Consider the following 25,081-nt stretch of genomic DNA (forward strand, 5'->3'; position numbering starts at 1 on the left):
GGAGACCCCACTCCCAGCAGTGGGAGAGACTGAGAGCAGCGTCCGGTGGCTTCTCGGGGAGGGGTGTCACGGGCTCCCATCCGAGGGAGGTCCTGAGCACCAGCTCCACCTGCGTCTTCCCAGAGACCGTAACAGCAACGAAGGGTCCTGTGGCACCTTATAAACTAACAGAAAAGTTTTGAGCATGAGCTTTCGTGAACACAGACTCACTTCATCAGGTGCTGGTCTTGGAAATCTGCAGGGCCAGGTATAAATAAGCCAGAGCTAGGGTGGGGATAACAAGGTTAGCTCAGTCAGCAAGGGTGAGGCTTACTACCAGCAGTTGATCTGGAGGTGTGAACACCAAGGGAGGGGAAGCTGCTTCTGTATTTAGCCAGCCATTCGCAGTCTTTGTTTAAGCCAGAGCTGAGGGCGTCGAATTTGCAGATGAATTGTGTAGCTCAGAAATTTCTCTTTGGAGTCTGGTCCTGAAATTTCTTTGCTGTAGGATAGCTACTTTTAAGTCTGCTACTGTGTGGCCTGGGAGATTGAATTGCTCTCCTACGGGTTTTTGTATATTGCCATTTCTGATATCTGATTTGTGTGCGTTTATTCTTTTACGTAGAGACTGTCCAGTTAGTCCGATGTATGTAGCAGAGGGGCATTGCTGGCACATGATGGCATAAATTACATCGGTAGATGTGCAGCTGAATGAACTCACGATGGTGTGGCTGATCTGGTTAGGTCCTGTAATGGTGTTGCTGGTGTAGATACGTGGGCAGAGCTGGCAACGAGGTTTGTTGCATGAATGGGTCCCCGAGTTAGATTGACTGTGGTGTGGTGTATAGTTGTTGGTTAGGATTTGCTTCAGGTTGGCAGGTTGTCTGTGGGCAAGGACTTGTCTGCCTCCCAAGGCCTGTGAAAGTGGGGGGATCATTGTCCAGGATGGGTTGTAAATCCCTGATGATGCGCTGTAGAGGTTTTAGCTGAGGACTGGAGGTGATGGCTAGTGGTGTTCTGTTGGTTTCTCTCTTGGGCTTGTCCTGTAGTAAGAAGCTTCGTGGCAGACGTTGTGCTCACCAAAGCTCATGCTCAAAACTTTTCTGCTAGTCTGTAAGATGCCACAGGACCCTTCGTTGCTGTTAGAGATCCAGATTAACACCGCTACCCCTCCCATACTTCCCAGAGACCGGCGCAGCGCCCCGCCCCGCCCCGCCTCTCGGAAACGTAGCCTCACAGACTATCTGACGCCAAGGGATGGGCGGAGCCTCAAAGCGACATCCGGGACTCTAAACCCATTTCCCACCGCTTTTGAAAGTAATCGGCCCTGCACCAATAGGAAGTCTGAGCCACGGGGCATTCTGGGTACAACAGGCAGCCGCGCAGGCTAACCAAACTACGTACAATGGGCGGGGGTAGCCAAGTCGGCTTTCGTTGACAAGCGCATCAACCAATAAGAGAGAAGGGCAGGAGGAGGGTGGGAGGAATCTGCTGCTAAACCAGTTGGAGTAGTGGAGGAAGGGAACGGAGCGATTAGCGGCTACATTGTATCACGTTTCCAAGGGGAAGTTGGAGCGGCGCCCTTGCTGGTGCCTAGTGCCGGTAGTGGCAGCGGCGGGGAGGCCCGGTCCGGCCGGAGGTGGGACGCGACCATGAGTTTGGCCTTGAGGTCGGTACGGAGGGATTGAGGCGCTGGGGGTCTGATCCCAGGTTGTGAGCCCGCCAGGAGCGCTCCCCGCACGGGCTGCTCTGCCGGCGGGCGGGCACGGTGAAGGGAGAAGCCGCCACGGGCCTGGAGCAGAGCGGGCGGCGCGAGGAGGAGCGGCTGGCGTTGCCCAGTGAAATGACCCTGGGACTCAGGGGTGTCAGGTCTGCGTTGCCGCGAGCTGCTGTCTACCGCAGCCTTCCTTGTGCCCGGGCCCTGCCCTGCGACCAGACGCGGGTTTAGTGCTTTGCAGGACTCCTGCCAATTTCAAGGAGGTAGAAGAAACCCAGTGCCCTGCGGGGGAGCTGCCCCGGAGCATAACAGCAGCTTGGTGACCTGCATCCCTCCTGCTGCATGCTCAGCTCCTCCTTCCGCGTCTGCCGCTGACAGGCGCCCGCCGGAGCAATAGTCATTAAGATTGGCTAAAGCAGCTAGCCGCCCAGGGTGATCCTTTCAGAGGATCAGTGTGGACTCCTTGAGCAGATTGGGTTTTAAAGCTTTGGTTAATCTCTTCATACTGTTCTGTGGAGAAGGCGTGGGTGTGTGAGAGAGGGAGAGACACTCAGACTCGTGAAGTTCAGCTTACTCAAGACGTAGCCCTGTTAGTCTGTATCTTCACACAACAAACCAGCAGTCTTGTAACACTTTAAAGACTCACAAAATAATTTATTTGATGGTAAGCTTTTGTGGGCCAGACCCGCTTCTTCAGATTTGGAAATTGAGGAAATTCTGTCTCCAGAGTAAATCTGTGGAATATATTAATAATCTATTAATAAAAATAAATATACCCTATTGCCAGTTTTGTTCACATATTTACTCTGGAGGCACCATCACTAGATCACAATGTCAGTTACACGGTCAGGGGGCTCATATTCCTGTACTTCCACCAATGCAATATATACCATTATGTGTCAGCAGTGCCTCCCTTCTATGCGTAATGGATAAACTGGACAGTTTCTTCGGCAAAGAATGAATGGACACAAGTCAGGCTTTAGAAATCTGAATACATGTAAACCTGGCAGTAACAGAGAGAAAGCTGTGCTAGTCTCTATACTATCAAAACAAAAAAGTAGTCAACTAGCACTTTCAAGACTAAGATAAATTATTAAATTATTTTGTTAGTCTTGAAAGTGCTACTTGACTGCTTTTTTGTTTTGTAAACCTGGCAGTGAGCATTTCAGTGGACCAGGCAGTTGCATTCAAGACTTGCAAATCTGCATCCTAAAACAAAGAGGGTGCGTCTACACTAGCCAGCACAACGTTGAAATAGAATGTGCCATATCTACCTGTACCGTGTGCTATTTCGACATTGAAATCGATGTTAGGCGGTGAGACATCGAAATCGCTATTCCCATCTGAAGATGGGAATAGTGCCCTACTTCGACGTTCAACGTCGAAGTAGGGCATGTGTAGATGATCCACGTCCCGCTACTTCGAAATAGCAGGGTCCTCCATGGCGGCCATCAGCTGAAGGGTTGAGAGATGCTCTGTCCAGCCCCTGTGGGCCTCTATGGTCACTGCGTGCAGCAGCCCTTTGCCCAGGGCTTCTGGCTGCTGCTGCTGCAGCTGGGGGCCCATGCAACCGGTTGTCAGCTCTGTGGATCTCGTGCTGTGCAGGCCAAGTGTGTCTGGGACGGGTCCTTTAAGGGAGCGGCTTGGGGCTTTGCTGGCCCCTTATTTCGACGGGGAGCACTTGTGTGTGTGGACGCTCCGCATTTCCTTCTGGGGCTGCTCCTTTCGACGTTCTCCGTCGCTACTTCGACGTTGAACGTCGATGGCACCAGCCCTGGAGGACGTGTAGATGATACACGTCGAAGTAGCCTATTTCGATGTCCTTACTTTGACATAGTGTGCTAGTGTAGAAGTAGCCAGAGATTTTAACACAGGGTTACAAAGGGAGACATCTGAACTGGATTTAATATAGAGTTGATGAATTTTCATTCTCAAGTTTGATACTTTTATACCTTGTTCTCAACAGAGAGAGCAATTACCTTACACGTTACAAGGACATTTCCCCATCTTTGATATTGATAGTGATTTCAGGCAACTCAGTTAACTTAAGACACTTGGGCTATGTCTGCACTCGAATCATGCGTTGACAAAAGTTTCTGCTGACAGAAAAATCTCTACGGAACCTTGTGGACAAATAGCTGCTACACACACCTTGCTCTGTCGACAGAGAACTGCCAGGCTGCACTGCTCTCCGCTGACAGAAAGCGGAACGGCAGCTCTGCAAATAGGACTGCCCGCAAATGGAAGCACACTCTGTCCTCAGAAGTTTCGACATTGTACTTCTGTCGACAGTGCTCTGTCGACTGAGTGTCACGCCTCAATGTTTTGAGGGATAATACTGTCAAGGCAAATTAGGAGTTCTGTCGAGAATCTATCGACAGTATGCTTTAAGTGTATGGCGCTCTCTGAATGGCATCAAAACACTTCTGTTGACAAAACACTCTAGTGTAGACCCAGCCTTGGGGTAAGTAATTTTCTTCCCCTTTTACTCCCCTCCTTCTGTCCTATGTATCTGATTTATCAGTTTTCATTTGATTTCATTTTGTTTCTTTTTCTGTTAAATTCTCATTATGTCAGTTCACTTTCATTACAATTTCCGGACCTGTAGAAGTGAGTCTGTCCCACAAAAGCTCATCATCTAATAAATTATTTTGTAAGTCTTTAAAGTGCTACAGGACTGCTTTTTAGCTTTTTTTTTTATAAGGGTTTTGCTTCCAACGCTATCATTATTAAAACAGACATTTAGTTATAAGTAGCCATAACTTCAGAATGGCTTCCAATATTTTGATTTTGCTGGTAGGAACAAGCAGGGCATCAAAAATAAATAAGATTTCAGAATCTAGTAAGACATCTTTCCTTTTGGAATTTCACATACTATCAGCACAGTAAATAGTGGGGCACATGTGATTATAGCTTTGTAAATCATGTATTTGGCCAAATCCTGGTTTTTTTGTTTTTTTTTTCCTGTCAAAACTAATACACCAATGTACTTGGTTTTCAGTTTTTACATATACCAAGTACTCAGGGCACCTGCAGAATGGAAGGAGAAGGGGGCTCTAATAATTTATTTTTGTATCTCAGTATTGTAAGACGGCCCTAGCCAGCATCAAAACACCATTGTGCTAAAATTAAACAAACTCTTGGGTAGACAGAGTTCACTTCCCAAAGAACTTTAAAAGCATCTAATTTATTTATGATGTTAAAAAAATATTATTTCGTCTCTGTAGTTGAAGAAGGGGCTGAACTTGGGACAGTTTTCCAAGGGGCAGGGGAAATATTCCATCACTGACAATTTTTTAAACAAGTTTGGATCTTTTTCCTAAAATAGATGCTCTGGGAATAATTTTGTAAAATTCTGTATCTGTGATACACAAGAGGTCAGACTAGATAATCACAGTGGTCCCTTTCAGTCTTAGAGTAGAACCCGTGAAGGCCGGATCTAAACTATCTTTCAAAGTCCACATGCTGTAGTTATCTGATGTAGCCCTTTCATAAATTCAGAAGCCCAGAGACTGAAACACACAAAATTTCAATGAATAGAGTAGTCCTCTAGATAAACTCTCCAGCAGCTCAGAATAACACCTCTGTGTATACAACCTTTCTGATCCTCCCGATATATGACCCTGCATCTGCTTGAGGTGAAGCTTTGACATGTGCTAGCTGGCTGAAAACAGACAAGTTTGAAGTAACGTTGGAAAGTTGAGAGATACAGTTGGAAAAGTTGAAAAGAACTAATTCAACTTTGCACCCTTCCTTATTTAAGTGAATGAGCTACCTTTGGTATTGTGTTTGTAGCTCAGTTCCTGGCCTTTCTCTCCTATGTTTAGGTGGTGGCTCTGGTGTAGACTTTTTTCCCCCAATTTGGCTGTCTTGTCACCACAAGACTATACTACTGTAGCATTACAGCTTGAGACCATTTAAAAAAAATGGAAAGGGTTTGACCTGAACTTAAACCAGTTTAAGTTTATTGAACTTTCTGCACCATTTTCATTGACTGCTTATTTCCTTTCCAGCAGAGCTTAGGATTTTAAGTTTAACTTGTAAATTGCTAAATTTTTGCATTTTTGAGTGATGTTTGCTGTTTGGAGCATTGCACAAATGATATTTTATAGCCATTTACTAGTATAGTGATACTATAATTTTAATTGCTGAAATTTGAAGTTCAGGGTGGGTATCTTTTTTATAAATATATGTAGATACGGGTAGTTCTTAACTTAGGTTTGACATGATGAACCACACTTATGTTTCTGAAAGAATGTTCTGATTTGACTTAGGATATTTGGTTTTGGCTTTATAACACTCACTGCTAATTCAGGAACCAATTGTGCCTTGAGTCTGAGGACTACCTGTGAAAGACATGATTTGAGATCTTGTTATCTGAGAAACAGCCTCTTTTCTGGGAGGCATTTATGATTGTGTGAGGCTCTCCTGGCTTAAATGGGAGAAGATACCAACAGGACCTTTTCCTCAAGGGGTATTTTGATCTGGAGTTCATGATCACATGTGGTTTGCAGATTTATCTGCATTCCAGACACTCACTAAACCTCTCTTGTTTGTTTCTCTTGGCCATTTGGGAAGGAGTTGAGATGAGGGATTTAGGCTAGTCAGATGTGGAGTGGTTGTGACTATAATCGTACTGTTGTAAAAGCTATTTTGAGTTGTGTGGGCAAGTCATTGATTAATTTTTGATGCTGTATGTATGCATTATGTTGGAACACAAACAGGTATGGCCTAGATACTATAATACAGGTCTGCATAAACAAACAATCCTGGCTGTGCCATGGTATCCCTCTTTGGGTTTGGGCAAGTCACTTGAACTTGTCTTTCTCCTTTTGATTCTTGAGCAAAATGGGTAGAATATCTTCTTCCCAGATATGTTGGCATCTGATTTATATTTTTAAAGTGCTTTAAAGATAAATCCTCTCAGTGGTAATTATTTACAATGAGCCCATTTTTTTTTTTTCTCATAGGAATGATCTTGCAGTAGACAAAACTAAAAGAAAGAAAAGAAGAGAACTGACTGAAGAACAGAAGCAAGAAATTAAAGATGCTTTTGAGTTGTTTGACACAGACAAAGATAAAGCAATAGATTATCATGAATTAAAGGTAACTTCTGTTTTGTACTTAACTTTTAATAGTCTGTATTTCTAAAAGAGCTCAGCACACATGTAGATATGTAAATTGGCCTTGTTTTTGGAAGTGTGTGGCATCCGAGAGCACTTGCTTTGGTGAAGGAGTGGTTAAATTTCAAAAGTGACAGGATTTGGAGTGAGAGTTCCAAGTATTCACACCCACAGTAGTAACATCTGCATTCTAGCAGTGGTCTGAGCTGCAACAATCACGCTGACAAAAGTTGAAGCACGAAGGGTTGCAAAATTGTGTCACATTTCCCCTCTAAACAGTACAATTGTATATCGGGGGGCCACAACTTGGATAGAACAAAAAGTGGGAGAGGCTACTGAAAAGCAACCTGATTTCCGTAGTCCCACAATAGGGGAATAAGGGGATTTTGAATGTGCGGGGTCTGTTCGAAGAGGACTCCTGTGTAGCTGCGCCGAGCCACTAGTGTTTAAAAGCAGCACTTTCAAAGCGTCACAGCTGGAAGCATCCTAATGTGAACGAGGCACTGAATATTCAATTCAGCACCTCATTAATAATCTTCTAAATGGCCACTTGCATGGCTATTTCGAAGTTTTGGCCAAGTGTGGCCCCAGCCCTTTTCTTTGAATGACTTATCTCTGTAGAGACATGCTAACTCATTCCTTCTTCCACCCATCTTTTTCAAAACTCAGCTGCTTTAGGTTTTCTGAAATTGGAAGAGAATTACGGACTATTTGGTGGAGGGTGGATGTTTTATACCTTTGACCAGTATGTTTAAGACTTACAAGAAATAATTGCATCCATATCTGTCATTATTGCACAAAAAGTTCAATAGCTGTGTGCATGTATGTGAATTCTGCACTGTGGAGCTGGAGACTGGACAGTTGAAGAATAGAGGCATATAAGAGGGAGTAACTGTCTTTCCTGTATAACCTTTATCTTCAGGGGAATTTGGATGTATATTGTAGAAGTGTGCTTTAGAGTGAATGCCAAAATTCTTAATTTAATTGTGGACAGGTAAAGCTACAAATATTCACAGTTGAAATAAAGAACATAGCTTCTCTCTAAAATTGATAGCTTGATGAAACATTTCCCTCTCCAGAAGAATTAGTTCTTTTTGTAAATTAAGGAAGAAGTCTGCTTGCCCACTAACTGTATTTGGTACGTCTTATAAAATCTCTGAAGGCATGAAATTTTACATGCCTTGCTTCATTTTGTGGCCTTTTTATAAGTACTATTTTTGAGAACTCTTTGGTTTATTTATAATTATACATATTAAAGTGTAACCAGTTGCTTACATTTCATCTTAGCTAATAAGATGCTAACTTAAGTAAAAAGAAAATTGTCGAATCTATACTTTGAAGATATATTGTACTTCTGTTTTATTCCAAAAGGTGGCAATGAGAGCCTTGGGTTTTGATGTAAAAAAAGCTGACGTGCTAAAAATACTTAAAGATTATGATAGAGATGCAACAGGCAAAATCACCTTTGAAGATTTTAATGAAGTTGGTATGTATATGATTTTAAATACATATTGAAAGTTGTCAGGAGAAAGTTGGTAGTAAAAAATAGTATTAATTTGGAGTCAGCAGCTTGCCCCTTACATTTCTCAACAGTACAGTTGAACAAAAGCTGGGTTTCACTTCATGTTTTGAGTGCTGTAGATAGAGAAGTAGAACAAGCTTTTCCCTATATTTTTTCAGAGACTCCTTGGCATTACTTTTTTTCCTTTGGTAGCCTTTCATACATTTCTGTTTCTCCATGTCCCTTATAGTAGCAGTAGAATATTAAAACGCTGTTTATGCTCATATGTGTTTTTGATTTGTAGAGCTTTCCAATGGCACCAGTCAGTAGGGTACTAGACATGTACACAGCCCTAGTCTACTTTGAGTTAGATTGATGTGTAGGGAAAGGTGTACTTTATGGGAGTGCAGTTGTGACTATTGTATATGAATGTTGTAGAATTCTAGTAGGTGATGAGGAGGAAAAAAGTAGTTGGGCACTGAAATGTATACAGATCCTTAAGAAAGAATTGCAATACATAGTACCACAGTGAAACTTCAGAGTTATGAACAGCTCAGGAATGGAGGTTGTTCATAAGACTGAACAACCTTTGCCATTATGGTGGTTCTGGTAAAAGTCTACAACAGAATATTGATTTAATACAGCTTTGAAACTTTACTATGCAAAAGAACAGTGCTGCTTTCAGCCATCTTAATTGAAGTGAAACAAGCACAGAAACAGTTTCCTGACCTTGTCCATTTTCTTTAAACCTTCTCTTTTCTGGTTTTGTAGTTCATAGATTTTGTTTTTGTTTCTGCTACCGCCTGATTACATATTTCTGGTTTCAGGGAGGCATGTCATGAACCTTCAATTTATAACTGTGGTGTTTGATACTGTCACTGTGGTTGATTTGAGAGGGGTGGGAAAAGGTCTTAACCAAAGATATTCCTATTAATGGGCTTTCACTCCAGGTTTCCTAATTTGCCAAAATGAAATCTTAAACACTTCATTGCTAACCATTTTTCTCTTTTTCTCCTATGATTTTGTGGCTTTTTACATTTTTTTTATTAACGTAGCTAAATTGATTCAGATCTCCCTACTCTTTGTACTGCACCTAGTTATGATTTTTCTGGAGAAAGTACTTTTGTGTGTGACTGGTGGGTGTTGCTTCTGGTGAGATGGAATTTCTTTCTCGTGTGCTTTCCTGTTTTTTTTTTTGCTCCCTCTTATCTCTTATGTTTGACCAATCTCTATTCTTCTGCCCCTATTCCTGCTTTGAGAGGCCATGAAGCAGCTCAGCTGGACAGCACCATTTACAGAATAGGAAGGTGATGCTCTTGTCTGAACTCATCTCCAAACTAAATGAAATTCTGCTTTGGTGAAGATGACTTGTCTCTTTCTCCTTAGCTGGTAGGGGATGCTTCATCTAGCTGAATGAACTGGACTGAGTGGGGTAACATGAGCGGCAGGAAGGACAATTACCATCCAGGAATTTACAGCACAAATTAGTTGAGCCACATTTTGTTTTCTTGAGGGAGACATACAGCTTGATCACATTCACTACTATACCAAAAGTTGTTTACTAGCTTAAAAATTAAGAATGAACTACATAAGAAACAGAAGCTGGGAAGAGGCAACAGGGAATGGATTACTTGCTCTGCTCTTGCCCTCTGAGCAGCCGGCATTGTCCACTGTCAGGAGACAGAATACTGGGCTTTGGTCTGACTCACTATGGCCTTTCTTATTTATAAACTTTGATAATGTTTTGTTTTGGTTTTATATTGTCAAGTACAAAATTAATCTGAAATTCAAAGAAGACATTCAGTCTTTTTAGATTAATACATTTCAATTAGTGTTTTGGAATGCTGTTTAGATAAGTAAATATAAATTTGTTATGGTCAAAGGACAACTAAGATGATTCAAGTAACATAGAGCCTCTGTTCATATTTATTTTAAAACAATATCAATACACGCAAATTTTGTAGCATAGCCACAATACATCTGTGATCTTAGATCTGATTTTTTTCCTGTCAAGGTCACTAAACAAGACAGTTCATTTAATCAAACAATAACAAGTTCCAAATGGTTCTGTAAGCCCCAGCAAGGGTGAAGTATTTAGAGTGATGCGTTGAAAGTCATAAATAGCAAGTACTGTAATATAAAACTTAGCAGGTACAAAGCATGTAAAGATATTTTTCTCAGCTGGTTTCTGAAATGGATGAAGCAAGTATTTGCAAAATATTTTGACATGACAGATTATTTTGTCTTGCTTTGTTTTCTGCTATAGGACTGACAAAGGGATGTGATGAAAAGAATAATCAAGATTCATTAAGCCTTCCTGGATTAGAGTCTTGCTTTATTTAGTAAAAGCCTCTTCAGTGTCATCTTAGGTCAGGGTTTTTTCCATAGATCATGAAACTGCAAGGGACTATTGTGATTGTCTGTTCTGACCTCGTGTATGAGAGACACCAAAGGAGTAGTCTGACTCTGTACCTGTTTGAACAAGAGCATATATTTTAGAAAAATAACCAATCTTGATTTAAAAATTTCCAGTCATGGAAAATACATCCTAATCTTTGATATCTTGTTCAAATGGCTAATCATGCTCACTGTTCTGTTCTTGTTGCAGTTTGTATGTACTCTCTTTTAGATACACATGCTCTTCAGTGCCCAACTCTTTCAGTATAAAGAGGGTTCCACAAAATTTAGAAGCACAACAATCAGTCTGTGCATCTTTCACAGTAGAGCTATTCCAGAACACCAATTTGAAAGGGACTGTGGCTGTGTATGCCACAGGGTATTTTTTACTATTGCAATTGATTGACAATATTTTTGTCATTTATGGGTGCTTAATTCCCCCATCCTCCCTCCCTCCCTGATCAACAAAAGTTTTGCTGTGTGAGTGCTGCTTCTGCTGACAAAGTGAAGACCCTCGTGGGGGCTAGAAAGATTTTGCAACAGTGTGGACAAACTGCATTCACACATGCCGATTTTTAACAAGCCTGTGTTGACGCGGCCTTGTTGCTGAAGGGTGCATAATGTAGACTGGGGATCAGCAACCTTTCCAAGGCAGAGTGACAAAATTTGAACTTTTGACCTCTATACACAGTGTCAGTGCTCGTAATACTTTTTAAAGTCACTACCAGTCCTACTTAAAACAACTTCATTAATAAATAAGTTAAGATGCAGGGCTTTACCGATTTAGGTGGTGGGTGGTAGCTTTGGCTGGTCTTTTGTTAATCCACAGGCAGCATGTCTTTGAGCAAGCTCCTGGCTCTGTAGGGGAGGAGGGATAGGGATGGGGCTGAGCTCCCACCTCGTGAGCTGATGAAATTTGGCTCACATGCCACGGGTTGCTGACTCCTTGGTGAAGACCTAGACTCAGTCTCCTACACGCTGGTGCTGTGGGAAAGGCCTACATATCAAAAGCACAAATGAGGTTAAACTATTTTTTCAACCTGTATTGTAGCTGGATGTTCCACAATATGAGAGAGAGATGGGGGGAAGTAGAAGGAAATAAGGAAAAAATATGAGGCGTAAGTATATTGAACTGAATTTAAAAATGCAGGGATGAAAGTGTAAAGTGCTAGTAAAAAGTACGTGTACAATGATTCTCCACCTTCAACTTTTACATTTCTCTTTCTCTCTCTATATAAATATATGTATAGTCTTCCTGAGTTTACAGGTGGTCTTTACTCCCTGAAGATTTATAAGCATATAAACAAGAAAGTCATTGTGGATCATTCTTGCCTATCTAAGCTAGGTATTTATACCATATGCCTCATGTTGGTGTCTGAGCATTTCTTTAGCTGCTGAATTTTTCCTGAACTGTTGATACTTCTATTTCAGGGGCTTCCTCTGGTATATAAAATGCCCTGGAAATATAGGTATTGGGAAGTGATAATGATTAAACAAGCTCCTTTTATCAGAAATAAATGCAGATTCAGTGCAATTCCTTGGAGCTCCCTTTCTAAGAAGGTAGTATGTTAGTTGCTATCAAATATGAAGTGGCCGATGCTGAAAAGACTTGGCTGAGATGTCCTCTGAAACTATTCACTTCCATTTCCTCTTTCCAGACTGATCCTTTTTGCTTTGTAATGTTCCTGCACTAGCCCAACTGGTGCCTTTCCATTGCAACACAGTAAACATTTAAAATCCAAATTGGACATTTTGTCTTCACAGGAGACTGTGTTTGAAGACAGCCTTATTCTCTGGTCCAATCCAGAAATTTGGTGCTAACGCTAAAACTGAATGGAAGACATGAAACAATGATGAGTCTGGGGTACTGACCTTAGAAACTGTGCAACGGCACAAAACTGGTTATAACTTGCTAGAAATACTAATGTTGAAACCTTTAATAGTCACTTTAAAATGCTTGATAGAGAGCTAAGAGAAATTTGAACAGAACAATTAATTTTAGAGGCCAGAAGCTGAAGAAAAAACAGCTAGCTTTGCTTAAAAGGTAGAGCTGGGACACTTAAATTGCCATTTTTGAAATAAATATCTTATTTTCCTTTTATTAGTAACAGACTGGATATTGGACAGAGATCCACAAGAAGAGATACTAAAAGCATTCAAATTATTTGACGACGACGACTCGGGTAAAATAAGCTTGAGAAATTTACGTCGTGTTGCTAGAGAACTGGGTGAAAATATGACTGACGAAGAATTACGAGCTATGATTGAAGAATTTGATAAAGATGGAGACGGAGAAAGTAAGTGTTGAATTGAACAAAACAAATTCATTTTGCTTTATTTTAATTTGTTTTGTTATTTTTGACAAACTTTGATTCTGATTTGAGAAGTGACTGTAAAATGGGCAGTATTTACTTTCTGTGCCTTTACATGACTTTAGAACATGTGCTTAGTTGACAGAATAAAAGAGTGATTATTTAATTTATTGCTAACTCTGCGAACACATCTTGTAACTTGAACGTTAAGTTGGATTCTTTCTTGTCGGAGCATGATCACCAGTAACTCTGGTATAGCTGGGGTGTATGAGAGGTCTAATTTAAGGGTCAGTTGAAGCTGGAAATCAAGTCAAACGTAGAACTTCATTATGCTACTTCTAGAATTGAACTACATTCGTCATTCCACACAAATCAAGAAGTACTTAACTGAATTATTGAATGTGGTGAAATTGATAAATCCCAAAGAAGAAACGCAACGGATGTCTCGGAATAGGTCATCTCTAGGAGTAATTGCTTTATGTGTTAGCAACTGCAACTAAGGAGTTAGTGAAGGATTGCTACTCGTATGTCTCGGGCCTAAGGAGGCCATAGGTGAACACGTCACCTGGGTGCTACTTCTAGGAAACAAGTAATGATGGTGGTCTTTTTTTTTTTTTTATCAGAATGATTGCTGCTGCTCTAGCCAGCTACTTTCTTTTTGGAATATTTTAAATTGTGTAATGATAAAATAAAAACCCTGTGATTTTCTTTGAGTTTAAGTGAAAGGTGGTACTCAAAAATTGCTACACTGATAATGCTGTAGGCTGAAATCCTCAAATTTATCCTCACGCTAGGTAAAGCACACAAAGCTGTAAGTGCAAGCGTCCTTCTTTCCCCTTCCCTTCCAACCATCATCTTCACAGTTGACCTTAATGCTTTTATGCAACAGAGGATTTCTAAGGTTGAGAGACTACTTTAGTCTGCAAGCACGTTAAGTCCTTGGCCCCTCTGCTGAAGTTGCCATCAGTGATGTCAGTTGTGATGGTAACTTTTGTTGTGTGAACACCTTGTAAATAGGAATTGAATGGAGACCACTGATTTATTTTGCAAAGACTACTGACTCATAACTACTTTGGGTAACTTCTGACGCTTCTGAATTCAAAATGATTTGACTGTGAAAGCCTCCATTTCCTATTATCCACCAAACCATTCATTCTTCTCATTAGATATTCAAGCACAGGCGTGCATATGGAAGATTGACAGAATAATGCTTCTCTATGGCACGATTTATCCTTAAGGTTTAGTGTTTCTTCCAGTTCTCCAAAGCAAATATATGTTTTGTTTCTTGTTCTTAAAAAGCCATTTGGGGGAAAAAAACAGAAACAAACAAAAAAACCCCCACATGTGAATTATTTTGCTTTGTGCCAGACATCTGGTCTGTATAAGAAAACGTTTGTCCTCCGTACTGCAACTTTCCTTGTGGTGTGTGGTATTTTTTTGGGGGGTGGCAGGGGGAGGACAAACAAAAAACTAACCACTGGTATAAGTTTAAAAATATACAAACTGAAAGAATGCCCTTTTTACATGAAAAATGCTATTTGTTCGGTGCTAGAACAAAGGTCCACTGGCAGTCAGTGCTCGATTGTTCTCTTTCCCTTCCATTAGCAGAGGTTACCCAAATCTACTGGTTATGTCCTTGTAGAGCAGAAATGGCAGTTGAAATACAGGTTCAGGACATCATTCTCTCCTTTCTAACAACTTCTATGTCGTATTCAGGTTTCTGTAGTATTTTAGGACCACAAATGGAACAGCACAGGAAAGCCCCATCTTCCAACTACACTAAAATCACAACTTATTGCTGCTTCAGGCTGCATTGTCTTTCTTGCAACCTGTCAATAGCTACACAAATCCTTTTAATACCAATACACTGACCATAAACTACAGCAGAGAAGTAAAGAAGAAGAAAACTCCATATATTTGCAGTATGTATTGCCTCTGTTCATTCAGGTCCTTGTAGCACTGAGGGGGACTTGAAACTAAGGAAGAGCTATTGTTATGTCCCAGGAAGACTGAGGAAAACAACCTTAGTACCTGGGTGTAGACATTTGTTTTTCTCCTCCTAGGTCTAATTAAATGTGGACCACGTTAGTAGTTAAATCGCTTCAGTTTCTGCCTTGCAACATTGATGCAAGAGCAAAACATTGTAGGGGAATTGTTTTTGTTTAGTGAGAGATTTGGATTGGTGGAGATTAGAAAATTTCCTCTTCATGTTCTACTTTATTCTTGTGCACAAAACTGATAAATTTGGTCATGGAAGATCTCTGTGGAGGTTATAATGAAAAAAGAATTTTCTGTATTGAACACTGTGTACTTTTGTTTTAATCTGTTTTACTTTTAAGCATCTTGCGCGTACTTTGGATAAAAATCTACTTTCACTAGTTGTCTTATTCAGGCATGTATTTCATTAGACATACAACTAGGAGGCATTTCAGGGAGTCTCCTCCCTCTTCCCTGTCCATCACTTCTTTATACTGGAAAGAAAACAGAAGGCCATAGTTGCTTTTTGGAAATAGTCTTTGCCTCTGTTTAGAATTCTTTGCTCTCCTTTCTGGTTCAGATTCACCCTACGCTCTGTTGGCCAGTGTACCCTCTAAGTGGGAAATTTTCTTATGGGCACGCACCAATGTGGAGATGATGACCAGCACAGAGGTGATGTATGACAAATTGCCTTCATATTGGTGCACATGATAATAAATTCATGTGATGGGAGTGGGGCCAAGGCATTCTGAGTGTGGGAGGGGCTCAGGCCTGTGACAGAGGGTTGGTGTGCAGGAATGTGGGGGCTCCATCTGAGGGTGCAGGCTAGAGTTGAAGGGCTCAGGGATGGACAGGGATGGGGTGCAAGATCTCTGTGGCTGTGGGTTCAAGCTGTGGGATGGAACTAAGGTACAGAAGGGAGTACAGGCTCTGCTGAGGGTTGGGGTGCGGGAGAGAATACAGGCTCAGGGCTGGGAGTGTGAGTTTTGGGGTGGGCTGGGATGAGGGCTTTGGGGAATAGGGGTGTGCTCCAGCCTGGAGAGAGGTTCAAGTATGGGGAGTTGGTTGAGGTCCAGGCTTGCATTGCTTGGTTGCTGCTAGGAATGGTGAGGAGGGGCCCCTTTTCCCTGGACATGCAGCTTGCTGCTAGGGCTGTGGGAACGGGCTTCTTTCCAGCAGCTACAGCAGCTTAATGGTTTGGGGGGACACAGCCCTTTGGGGGAGAGAGCCTTCTCCTCTGCAGCCATGAGCCCCTGTGCAGGCCTTAATGGGAAGCTGTGTGGTCATGCAGCTTAGCGGAAATTTAGCTAGTGGCTGAGTGGCATGGGTACACTTTGATGTCGGACAGTGAGGGAGAATTTGGATTGATTGAAAAGAAGGCTAAGTACTAGCTATTTGAAGAACTGTTGAGTCTACCACTACAAATCATGATTCTGATGCACTAGCTTTCTAGGTGCAGGCTGCGTCTCTGCTGAGAGGCAAGAGTCACGTATATTGAAAAACTAGCTTATATAGAATCATAGAACAACAGAGCTGGAAGACACCTAGAAAAGCCATCAAGTCCAGCCCCCTGCCCTAAGCAGGAACAAACCCATCAGATCAGCCCAGCCAGAGCTTTGTTGAGGCGAGACTTAAACACCTCCAGGGAGGAAGACTACACTACTTCCCTTGGTAGACCATTCCAGTGCTTCGCCACCCTCCTAGTGAAAAAGTTTTTCCTAATATTCAGCCTGGACCTTCCCAACGTGAGACCATTGTTCCGTGTTCTGCCATCCGTGACCAGTGTGAACAGCCTCTTTGTGACCTCCCTTGAGTAGGTTGAAGGCTGTTATCAAGTCCCCCCTCAGTCTTCTCTTCTGCAGACTAAACGGTCTCAATTCCCTCAACCTTTCTTCATAGGTCATATGCTCCAGCCCCCTAATTATTTTGGTCACCCTCCGCTGGACACTCTCCAGAGTATCCACATCCTTCCTATAATTGGGGGCCCAGAACTGGGCACAGTACTCCGGATTACTCACCAAAACCGAATAAAGGGGAGTAATCACGTCTCTGGATCTACTGGCAGCGCTCCTCTTGATGCAACATAATATGCCATTAACCTTCTTTGCTACAATGGCACACTGTTGACTTATGTCCAGCTTCTCGTCCACTACAACTCCCAGGTCCTTTTCTGCAGAACTACTACTGAGCCAGTCGGACCCCAGCCTGTAACAATGCTTGGGATTCTTCCGGCCCAAGTGCAGGACTCTGCACTTGTTCTTATTGAACCTCATCAGATTTTTTGCAGCCCAGTCTTCCAATTTGTCTAAGTCAAGACCCTACCCTACCCTCCAGCATTTCTACCTCTTGCCCTAGTGTCATCCACAAACTTGCTGAGGGTGCAATCCAACCCCTCATCCAGGTCATTGATAAATATGTTGAACAGAACAGGACCCAGAACTGAACCTTGGGGCACTCCACTAGAAACAGACCACCACCCTGACCTTGAGCCGTTGATTACTACCCACTGGGGCCGACCTTCTAGCCAGCTTCCTATCCATCTTACCATCCATTTATCCAATCCACATTTCTTTAACTTGTTGACAAGAATATTGTGGGAGACTGTATCAGAAGCTTTGCTAAAGTCAAGATAAATCGCATCCATTGATTTCTCCCCCCATCCACAGAGCCAGTTATCTCATCATAGGAAACTAATCAGATTGGTCAGGCATGACTTGCCCTTCATGAATCCATGCTGACTATTCCTGATCACTTTACCCTCCTCCAAGTGCCTCAAAATGACTTACTTGAGGAGCCCCTCCATGATTTTTCCAGGGACTGATGTAAGACTGACTGGCCTATAGTTCCCTGGATCATCCTTCTTCCCTTTTTTAAAGATGGGCACTACATTCGCCTTATTCCAGTCATCTGGGATCTCTCCTGACCTCCATGACTTTTCAAAGATAAGGGCCAAGGGCTCATCAACAACATACGCCAACTCCCTCAGGACCCTCAGATGAATTAGGTTCAGGCCCATGGATTTATGTACATTTAGCTTTTTTAGATAGCTCTGAACCTGTTCTTTCCCCACCAAAGGCTGTCCACCTTCATCCCAGAGTGCATCACTTATCGCATTAGTCTGGGAGCTGTCCTTGTCTGTGAAGACAGAGGCAAAGAAAGCATCAAGTACTTCAGCTTTCCCTGCATCATCTGTCACTGGGTTACTTCCCTCATCCTGTAGGGGCCCCACACCCTCTCTGATCACCTTCTTCTTGCTAACATATGAACACATCTTGAAAAACCTCTAATCTAGCCATTACTACTTGGTGAAGAGGAACCAACCTGCCTTCGAGGCACAGAGCAGCACCATTGAAGCAGCTGGCTGCTCCCTGTGGCAATCTGTACTGAGGGGGAATAAGGGCTTTGTGCACTGCCTCCACCCCCTGAAAAATCTCCCAGCTCCTATTGGCCAGAAACCAGCCAGTGGACGCTGAGGAATTGTGAGTCATTGCCCTCACTACAGCAAAGCCTCTCAGCTCCCATTGCCAGGTTTCCGGCCAACAGGAGATAAGAGGTTTTTGCCGTGGGCGGGGGCAGTGTGCAGAGCCATATGGAACAGGTAACCACTTAGAGTGGTCTGGGGCTGCAGGCAGGGAAATCTGAGTGCTGCTGGCCAGGAGCTGCTTAGGTAAGTGTCTCCCCCGCCAGAGCCTGCCATTGGCATCCTACTGCCTCCCAGACCCAGCACCCTTACCTCCATCTCCAGGCCTGAGTCCTCCACTGCACCCATACCCCATCCTGGACCCTGCATCCCAATACCTTGCATCAGGTTACAACCCCCTCCCCCTCCCAAACTACTTCAGATCCCATGCCTCTCCTGCATCCCAGGCTCCTACTCAAATCTCCGTTCTGCATCCAAACTTCATCTCGGATCCTACACTCCCTCCATAGAAAAGTACAGCTCTTGACCACTTACCAGGACCATGGAGTGTTGTGCCCCCCCCATCAAAAATTATTGCCCACCTCCACATGGTGACATGCAGAAGAACACAGGTAATGTTTTTGAATAGTTTTTCACACAGTAGTTTATGCCCTAAGTGGGAAGATATGTGGCTTGAGGGGTAAGCATATGGCATCAAAAATACAATGCCGTAGCTGTATGGACTAGCCCATATTGTCTGTAGAATTCCTCAGAAATAGTCTGTTTATGTTATTTTCTCTCTGCAAAATAATACAACTGCACTGGAATAGCTGTATGCCAGTAGCACTGTTTGAGACTCAACGGGTCTTTCAGCCTGAGCTGTCCGATGATTAGGGTTCCTGAAGAATCAATGCACTTCCGTGTGTGAGAACTTTACATTATCCTGTAGTGAACTTTCTGATCAAATGTGGGATAAACGTTCCTGGACTGGGAAGGGAGATCAGATCACCCTGAATTCAGCCTCTGGCTGATGACCCTTCTGGAAGAGGTTTAACTACATCACAAGTTGTTTTGGAGTTATGTGAACATATATGCAAAAATGTGTCTTAATTTCCATAGATGTTTTAAGGATTCTATAACACAAAATTATTTGTTTTTAAACTTAGCATTTGCCATGTTGACTCAGTGAGAAGGACTTTTGACATGCTCAAAGAAATTGTTAGTAAATTAAAAGTAACTAATTCTCTAAATTATAATATTCAGTATTATAGTATTTTAATAAGATAGTATTTTCTATCTTTATGTTCAAAATAAACCTCCTCTAGTATTTCAGTATTCAACAGTGTCACTATTCTGAACTATTACAACCTTTATATTTCGAAATGATGCGGGAATCCAAAAGCAAGTAATAGAAAAAGAGGAGTTTTGCAGTATTTGAGAGTATTGTTTGATTGGGTAAAACACGTGTTCTGTGTACTCTTACATTTTGTCTCTGAGACATAGTAATGGATTTGCATTTTTATGTTCTAGTTCTGTGCAACTAATTTCATTTGGCTAACATAGCAAGCATGATGCAATGGTTAGTCCTGTGGGAATTGTGCAGTTTTAATAAAGCTCCAAATGCTACAATTGCAGAATTCCCCCAGGACTAAATAGTAGCCTGACACCTATATCTGTGCTCTATTTATATGAATTCCATTGCCATAATCTTGGAGCACCCACTACTGTTGTTTTAAAATAGAAATAATAGGACTGTCTTGCCTTTCCAGCCATGAGGAATAGCTTAATTAAGTTGTAGAGAGTGGTGTATAAGTATGCATGTTTTACATATTGGTGTACAGAAAAATTAGAAAGCTAAGCAGAAGTTAGCAAAACCTTCTCTGTTTGAATCTGTTCTAGTGAAGACGAAGGCCTGGTCTACACAGCAGAATCGGTTTGATGCAAGGCAACTTACATTGACCAAACTCCAAAAGCACATACACTAAAATGTTGCTTCTGCCAATATAATTCACCCACAGCACTGATTTAATAATTCTACCACTGTGAGAGGAATAGCATTTAGGTCAATGTAGCTGGTTGAAACAGTCCTATGGCTTTTATTTCTCCCTTTATCCTGTCATGGCAGGTTAAAACTAAGATCAAGTTTAAGAGTGAAAGTTACAGGGATGTTGTACTTATCCCAAAACTAAGCACTGCAGACCCCAGAATTAAATTTAAATGTGAATAAAAGCCAAAACACAGTAAGCAGTGGATATGCATAGGTAAATCACTCAATTTCTCTTATTTATGTCTTGTAATTTTCTTGGTTTTTATAAACTTAAGAAACGTTTTGCATAAGCACTACACAAGCCACTGAGAGAGAATTCTTCCATGCAATATTTATTAGCTTTGAAGATATGTAATATCAGCCTTCAACTCCTTTTTTTGAAACTCGAAAAGGCAGATTCAGTTGTACACCAGCATGAAACAAAGCACTTACTGGCCAGTTAAAATGGATTTACAGATGCGTTGTGGGAAAGTACTCTGGTCCTTGAGTCCTAATGTGCCTATGTAAACAGTCCCCCTATACTCCTCTCTCACTTCCCCTGGCAGCACTGCATTGGTGTGAAAGGAAGCAAGGCAAAAGTGGCATGGAGAGCCTTTCAAACAGAGGCCACATCGACTCAGCAATCCCCTTTTTGGAGGACGAATACAAATGAGGGAGAGTGAAACTGCAAATGAAGGACTTATTTACAAATATCGTGCTTCATTGGCATAATCTCACATGATCGCATTTCCAGAAGAGACTTTTCTGAAAGAAAAAACAGCTGTGTAGATGGGATTCCTTCGGGGCGGGGGGGGCGTAATGTTTTTGAAAGAACCCTTATTCCTCAAAAGAAAAAGGCTCGTGGCCATAAGAACACTGCCAGCAGACTAAGGTAATCTACCAGTGAGTGGTTCTCAGACTCTTGTATTGGTGTCCCTGTCACACAGCAAGCCTCTGAGCGTAGCTTCTGTTTATAAATTAGTTACCTCTCAGGCCAAAATGGGTTTTCCAGAATTACCTCATCTCTAGGCCTGAACCTTAATATAGCTTATACAATCGCAACAATTAGATATAACTATCAGTCGTAACTTCACTTAGTTACAGTCTAACTTCTTCAAAAGTACAGTAAACCGTCAAAATACACGGCTTCAAGTTGTGTGTAACTCACTTCAATGCAAGTTAAGCACAACTTGAAGCACTCTGTGGCCCCTTCCTTCCTCCAGCCTCCAGGCTGTTAGCCTGACAGCCGCACAGCTGGAAGAAAGTAGGGGGAAGGCTTTTAGGTTGCCTGGCTGCCCGCAGACAGCTAGGCATGCTAAAAGGCTCTTCCCCTTGTCTTTCCCCCGCTGCATGGCTGTCAGCCTCAGAGCCATGCTGCTGGAGGAAGGCAGGGAAAAGCAGTCAGGAAACTGACCAGCCCTGGTAGGCTGGTCTGTTTCCCAGCTCCTGTAAGCCCAGGGGAGCTGGGAACTAAGCGGCAACCTGGTTTCCTCTCCCCCACCAACTTGTGTGAAAATTTGAGTTACACGGGGGTTACAAGAACACAACCCTCACATAACTCAAGGGTTTACTCTAGTTTGTATATAAGATGTCAATTTTAACTATTTGGAAAGTTTGAAATATGTTTGTTCCACTATTAAAATTATTTGAGGCAGAGGAAACACGGCAACAGAAGCTATATTTAAGGATTTGGTTAAATTTCAGCTCAAACAAATTGTTTACTTGTAAATTCATTGTAAGTACTGTAATTTTGGGGAAGATCTAGTGCATATGTTGAATCCCTGTGTTAAAGGGAAACTGGAATTCAGCCATAACAATGGAGAGACACTGTTTATTGTAGAGATGTTAGTATCCTAGAAAGAGTTGTTTTCTTTTAGAGTTGTAAAATGCTGAATGCTTTAAACATTTCCTCATAACGTCTGCCATTCCTGTGATCAGAAGTGATCAGAACTGTGTGCACAATATTACAAATGGGGCTGTTAGAGCATTTCTTTGTAATAGTCTCTTTTAAAATTAGTTTCCATAATGGGTAAATAGAACTATTGCTATAACAAGATACTGCTCACTGAGCTTCTGGCTTTAGTGACTTCCATAGTAGTGCCTGCATATTTGAGTTGTGGCTTAAATTTTTGAAAAGCTGTGAAAACAGAGTTGTTCAATATATTTTGTTTAATGAAGAGGCTTACCTTGGTATAAATTAGAGGTTTATTAACTTCAATGAGCATTGGATCAAGAACCAAGATTATGAAAGGGGAAGTGTTAAAATACATGCAATGTGTACATACATTTTTGTTTTTTTTATATTTATAGATCACCTGTTACATTTGTCTAACTACCTTTTGTCTCTTTTTACCACAGTCAATCAGGAGGAGTTCATTGCTATTATGACTGGAGACATTTGAAGGTACAAGACAGTGAATTCAGCAGCAAACACATTGCAATTGTCATCCTCTGGTTCCGTTTATTTCTGTAGCAGGACGCATGCAAAGAATTATTTTCCTCAAAGGACCAAAAAAAAGTACATTTTATGTGCTGATGTGTCAGTAATTTGTAACATTAAATTTTAGAGTAAAGAGTGTTAAGTTTCTGACATGTTTGAGTATCCATTTGTAAAATAGCTTTGTATAAGTTTTCTAAATTAAATCATATTATATGAATCTTTTTGAAGTTGACTTTGTTAGCATTAGCTGTGGCCTTAGTTTTGATACGTGAAGTTTTGACAAACTTCCATTTTTAATAAAATGTCTTTTTATTACTGGTAATTGAAAGCCTTGTTATTGTGTTTAATCCCAAACAGAATTGTACTGTAACTTAAATTTTGTCTTTAAATATTCTCTATTTTTCAAAAGTAACTGGATTCTTTTGTTGACTTTCCATAGTTGCACATTTGTTGTGCAGCACGACTTATTAAATGAACAAGGATTCTTCACAACACACAGATGAATGCTACTAGTTTTGCATGACCCAAATGCCCTGTTTTTCTGTTCAGTGACTGAGGCTGCTATATTGGTTTTTGTTTAAAAGGAACTAAAGTGCTCTTCACTATACAACAATATTTTTTCTTACAAAGTGCCTACTTAAGTATTCACTGTTAAGCTTGTTTAATCTTTGGAATTCCTGTCCTATAGAAACTGGTTCATGTTTTGTTCTTTGTAGATATCAATTTTAGGTAGCTTTAAATGTTCTTTGGTGCATCGCTGTAGTGGAGTGTTTTTCAGCAATAGACAAGGAAAACGTTTTAGCTGTCTTGCTAAAAATGATGTGGGCTGACTTTTGTAAGGCATTCTCAACGATCAGTTCTATTCCTTCTGCTGTAGGGTGATGCATTTAGATAGAACCCAGCATTTTGGTGTCAATTCCAAGATTTCCGGTGATATTCTAGGCAAAACTTTATGGATTTTGGGAGAAATGAGGAAACCAAAAGGAAGAAATTGGGGGGCCCACGTGATACCCCTGATATCTGTTTATCAGAGACACAGCTTCAAGCACCTCTGTAGTTTTCCACAAATCAAACTGGTTGATGCCACAAGTGAACCTATTCAGCGTAACCACACCCTTAACTAATCACTGATCATGCTCCCAGTAGCATTTTTAATGTGCTCACACTTCGGAATGATTTACAGGAGAACCTCAGAGTTACAACTACCTCAGGAGTGGAGGTTTTTCATAACTCTGAAATGTTTGTAACTTCAAACAAAATTAGGGTGACCATATTTCCCCCCCCCTTTCCAAATACAGAAGAAGTGGGGAGAGGGAGGGAGATTCTCCAGCTCCAGCTGCCAGGGGCTGCTGTTGGGGGACTGCCCTGGCTGCCCCGTGCCTTGGGACTCTGGGAACAGGGCTGCAGCCGCATGGGTAGGCTCCCAGTTCCACGTGCCTCAGGGAGCTGGAAAGGGGGAGGCAGTCATGCCGGTCCAGCTCTCAGCTCCCAAGGTGTGGAGAGCCGGGAGCCAGGTGGCAGCTATGCCATCTAGCTCCCGGTTCCCCAAGCTGCTCTGGGCTTCCCCAGATACAGGGCAATTAGCCCCTTTTTAAAAATAAATTGAGACACCTTCCTGGCACCTGAAATATGGTGCTGTCCCAGCAGAAATATGATGGATGGTCACCCTAAACAAAATACTATGGTTGTTCTTTCAAAAGTTTATATCTGACCATTGGCTTTGCTTTGAAACTGTACTATGCAGAAGAAAATTGCTGCATTTTATTATCTGAATTAAAATGATACAAGCGTAGAAACAGTTTCCTTTGTCAAATTTTTTAACTTTCTCTTTATTTTTAGTAGTTTATTTAGTACAATGGTGTACTTTATTTGTTTTTTGTTTTTTTTTGTCTCTCCTGCTGCCTGATTGTATACTTCTGGTTCAAAATGAGGTGTGTGGTTGACTGACTAATCTTTTGGTAACTTTGGTGCCCAGACGGAAGGGAGGTAATTGCTTTCTTCTGAGAGCCACCTAACAGGTGAGATGATGAGGAAATATTCATCCAGCAGGAGGAGGCCGAGGGAGGGAGGAGCGGCAGACTGGAGTCTTCACCATTCTTTCCTGCCTCCTTCCACACTACCTTCTCAAAATCTGCTCAATGGTGGGAGGCACCCGCTGTCTTCAGGGAGGAAGAAAATACTGGGGATCTGTAAGTAAAAGGGGGAAACA

General features: G+C 41.8%; 1 protein-coding gene across 1 annotated transcript; it reads left to right on the forward strand.

Annotated features, from left to right (window-relative positions):
* Positions 1-1,490: 1,490 nt before the first annotated feature.
* Positions 1,491-24,661, forward strand: CETN3 (centrin 3). The gene is made up of 5 exons (XM_074995341.1): positions 1,491-1,648; positions 6,667-6,802; positions 8,191-8,305; positions 12,823-13,014; positions 22,791-24,661. The coding sequence occupies exons 1-5, from the start codon at positions 1,632-1,634 to the stop codon at positions 22,832-22,834; spliced, it is 504 nt and encodes a 167-aa protein (XP_074851442.1). The 5' UTR covers positions 1,491-1,631; the 3' UTR covers positions 22,835-24,661.
* Positions 24,662-25,081: the final 420 nt, after the last annotated feature.

This window comes from Carettochelys insculpta, chromosome 5 (assembly GCF_033958435.1).
Source record: "Carettochelys insculpta isolate YL-2023 chromosome 5, ASM3395843v1, whole genome shotgun sequence".
Classification (NCBI taxonomy): Eukaryota; Metazoa; Chordata; order Testudines; family Carettochelyidae; genus Carettochelys; species Carettochelys insculpta.

Bases quoted from the DNA above. Each gene is read 5' to 3' on its own strand.
- CETN3 (XM_074995341.1), top strand. The intron at 6,803-8,190 runs GTAACTTCTGTT...TTATTCCAAAAG, and splicing joins TAGATTATCATGAATTAAAG to GTGGCAATGAGAGCCTTGGG. The intron at 13,015-22,790 runs GTAAGTGTTGAA...TTTTTACCACAG, and splicing joins TAAAGATGGAGACGGAGAAA to TCAATCAGGAGGAGTTCATT.